Genomic DNA, 3,322 nt, shown 5'->3' on the forward strand with positions numbered 1-3,322 from the left:
TAGAACTCTGACTTGTACTACATGATCGCTTTACCACCTGAACACTGCAGATTTATTTGATGTCGATAGCTTTGCCAAAAAAGCGCTCAGTCATCTCCTAATTACATAGATATACATACTAGATGTCACCTTGGCTACGGCAGTTCATTAGAACGAATGCATCAATAGAGCCACCATCTTGGAACAGGGGAGCCCCTCCACTTTAATGCATCAGCGTCAATGTAGACAAAGATCTAATGGAAATAAAATCCCCATAAATCATCATGAATGGGATTTTCTCAGGGTTTTTTTTTTTTTTGGTTCGTTCCAACGGTCAGACATGTATTTATCATTGATTCCAGAAAAGCAAAAAAATATATACATATATTTTTAAAACATTCTTCCTAGTTCAAATTTAATTGGTGTTAACATCATACACAGCACAAAAGTGAAGTAAAGGCAGAGATGGCAGAGATACCTAGCGACTTCCTATGACAAGACCCCTGTTCCAAGATAGCGGTGGTTTTGACGCATCCTTAGATCCCCAAGGTGACATCTAGTGTATGTGTCTGTGTTCTAATTACGGTAATTATTACGCCATCCAACCCTAATCAAACACACCTGAACATGCTAATCAAGGTCTTCAAGATTAGGGTATATTAGAAAGCTACCTGTACAGGCTGGTGATTTTCTTTAGGGTTAGAGTTACCCAGACCTCCAATTGGAACTTTAAAAACGGGTTCAAAAAGCGCTCTCTCTTTTGACAGCGTTTGTTGTGGGAACTGATATTTTGATGCAGCAACAGGGTTTTCCTTTGTAGTGTTGTGTTCCTTGCTGTCCGCCCCTCCTGACTCACTTTTTCAGCTCATCTTCCTGCAGAGTTGATTGTGAGATTGCAGGTCGAGAGAATGACCATTCGAGTGTACTGCTCGTTTGGTGCTGTTTTATTGTGCATGTCTGCATGTTTGAGCACAACAGACGCTGGAGTCGTAGGTGAGAAGTTCTTTTAGCCTCATTACAACACAGCCTAAAGAAGTGCATAAATAAACTTCCTAACCAAATTTGACTGCAGACCCATCAGGCTTACAAAAATGCAGTGCAGATGTCAAGTGAAAGTTCTACTCTAGTTCTTCTTTGTATGTTGGTTTAGTTTTAATAATAAGCAAAGTATAAATGTGCAAACAGTCATAGGTTTATGAATTTTTCCGTTGTACAAGTAAAACCCATATAATCACTAAGGTAGGCACTTTTATGCAACACAAGTACATTAGTGTTATTATGTCTAAAAAATTGTTACCAGAAAGTTATCAATCTGCAGTTTAAACTTTTGCCTAAAGTTTTAACAGCGTAACATGGGGAGCTAATTCTAACCGACAAGTATGAGTTGTGTATATGTAGTGCGTTTCTGTATTTGTGTTTTGTTGAGTAACCTAATAAAATGCTTAAAAGGAAGTTGGGGTGGACATGGGGATGGCATCATTTTTTGAAGATATACACCAGTACATTTGGGTAGGCCTTAACAGCACTCTCTGTCTTAGAAATCTACCAATTTTCACTAAATGATCTCAATTGGTTTCAAAACTACTTTGAATTGAAGCAAATAAATTGAATCCTCTTCTGTAGTGTCCGGTCAGTGTCCGGCGACGTTGACGGTCGAGCCGTCCCATCGAGGATGCACTTCTGATAGAGACTGTTGTGGAGGACACAAATGCTGTCCATTTCCCTGTGGTCCTGTGTGTGTGCCGCCTGTTTTCAGTGAGTATTAATTAATAATGGATGGTATACGTCTTGCAGAAACACTGAAACTGTTCACTCAGAAATTGCTAGCAAGTTTCACAAATAATTGCAACTATGAAGTGTGAAGAATGCTGTTAAATGGACTGACTAAAGTTGACTATGTGTATCCATCCAGTGAAGCCTGGAGCCAACCCCCCGGGGCCTCCGGTGAAGCCTGCATCTGAACCCCCCAAGCCTCCGGTGAAGCCTGGAGCCGAACCCGCGAGGCCTCCGGTGAAGCCTGGAGCCGAACCCGCGAGGCCTCCGGTGAAGCCTGGAGCCGAACCCGCGAGGCCTCCGGTGAAGCCTGGAGCCGAACCCCCGGAGCCTTCCACCGAACTGCCTGAAGCGGAGCCTTCCGCTGAAATGTCTGAGTTGGAGCCTTCCACTGAACTGCTGGAGCCTTCTGACGAGTTCCCCGCAGGCAAACCCCCGAAACCTCCGGTGAAGCCTGGAGCCGAACCTGCGAGGCCTCCGGTGAAGCCTGGAGCCGAACCCCCGAGGCCTCCGGTGAAGCCTGGAGCCGAACCCCCGAGGCCTCCGGTGAAGCCTGGAGCCGAAACCCCGGAGCCTTCCAACGAACTGCTTGAACCGGAGCCTTCTGCTGAACTGCCGGAGCATGAGACAAAGCCTTCCTTTGAAGAGCCGGATCCTTCCGCTGAAATGCCTGATCTGGAGACTTCCACTGGACTGCTGGAGCCTTCTGAAGAGTTCCCTGCAGGCGAACCCCCGAAGCCTCCTGTGAAGCCCGCATCCGAACCACCGAAGCCTCCGGTGAAGCCCGCATCCGAACCACCGAAGCCTCCGGTGAAGCCTGCACCCGAACCCCCCAAGCCTCTAGTGAAGCCTGCACCCGAACCCCCCAAGCCTCCGGTGAAGCCTGCATCCGAACCCCCGAAGCCTCCGGTGAAGCCTGCATCCGAACCGGTGAAGCCTGCATCCGAACCCATGAAGCCTGCATCCGAACCCCCGAAGCCTCCGGTGAAGCCTGCATCCGAACCCTCGAAGCCTCCGGTGAAGCCTCCAGTGAAGCCTGCAGCTGAATTTCGAAACCCTTATGGCTAATGTCCTGACCATAAGCAATGTGGCTATGCGTGGTTAACTGTGCTGATTTAACCATTGGATGAATGGTGTTCCATCTGTTATCACTAAATAAATCTCACACTTGTAAGACCACTTTCTCTTTTCTTTTTTAAGTGGGGAAAACAAAGTTGGTGTTTTTGGTATGCCAGCATTAGTTTGGCTGTTCTCTCATATAATGGCTCATTGGAATTTGTGCTTTAGGAATGTACAAGATCCCCTCCTTAGGACCCAAACACATGCAAAAAGGTTTTAGAGAGGCTAGCAATAGCAATTTAGCTTTGAACGCATGAGCTCCCACCCTCCAGAGCAACGCCTCCAAATTCTAGACATGCACCTGTGTCTGTGCTGTGTCTCTTGATGTTCAATGCAGATGTATGCCAGCCTCCAATAGAGATACATTTCCTGGAGAGTTTAGGTGTAGGAGTTTAGTCATAATTACAACTTGTAACTTGTGGTAGAACTCCGACTTGTACTACATGATCGC

At 46.4% G+C, this 3,322-nt stretch overlaps 1 protein-coding gene across 1 annotated transcript; it reads left to right on the forward strand.

The window, feature by feature from the left end:
- The first annotated feature begins 1,875 nt into the window (after nucleotides 1-1,875).
- Nucleotides 1,876-2,847, forward strand: LOC148982084 (uncharacterized). The gene is made up of 2 exons (XM_089128046.1): nucleotides 1,876-2,017; nucleotides 2,195-2,847. The coding sequence occupies exons 1-2, from the start codon at nucleotides 1,876-1,878 to the stop codon at nucleotides 2,818-2,820; spliced, it is 768 nt and encodes a 255-aa protein (XP_088984172.1). The 3' UTR covers nucleotides 2,821-2,847.
- The last annotated feature ends 475 nt before the right edge of the window (nucleotides 2,848-3,322 follow it).

The sequence above is a fragment of the Pimephales promelas genome, chromosome 3, assembly GCF_988280905.1.
Source record: "Pimephales promelas chromosome 3, fPimPro1.hap1.1, whole genome shotgun sequence".
NCBI lineage: Eukaryota > Metazoa > Chordata > Actinopteri > Cypriniformes > Leuciscidae > Pimephales > Pimephales promelas.

Bases quoted from the DNA above. Each gene is read 5' to 3' on its own strand.
- LOC148982084 (XM_089128046.1), top strand. From the start codon at position 1,876: ATGTGTATCCATCCAGTGAAGCCTGGAGCCAACCCCCCGGGGCCTCCG. The intron at 2,018-2,194 runs CTCCGGTGAAGC...AACCCCCGAAAC, and splicing joins TGGAGCCGAACCCGCGAGGC to CTCCGGTGAAGCCTGGAGCC.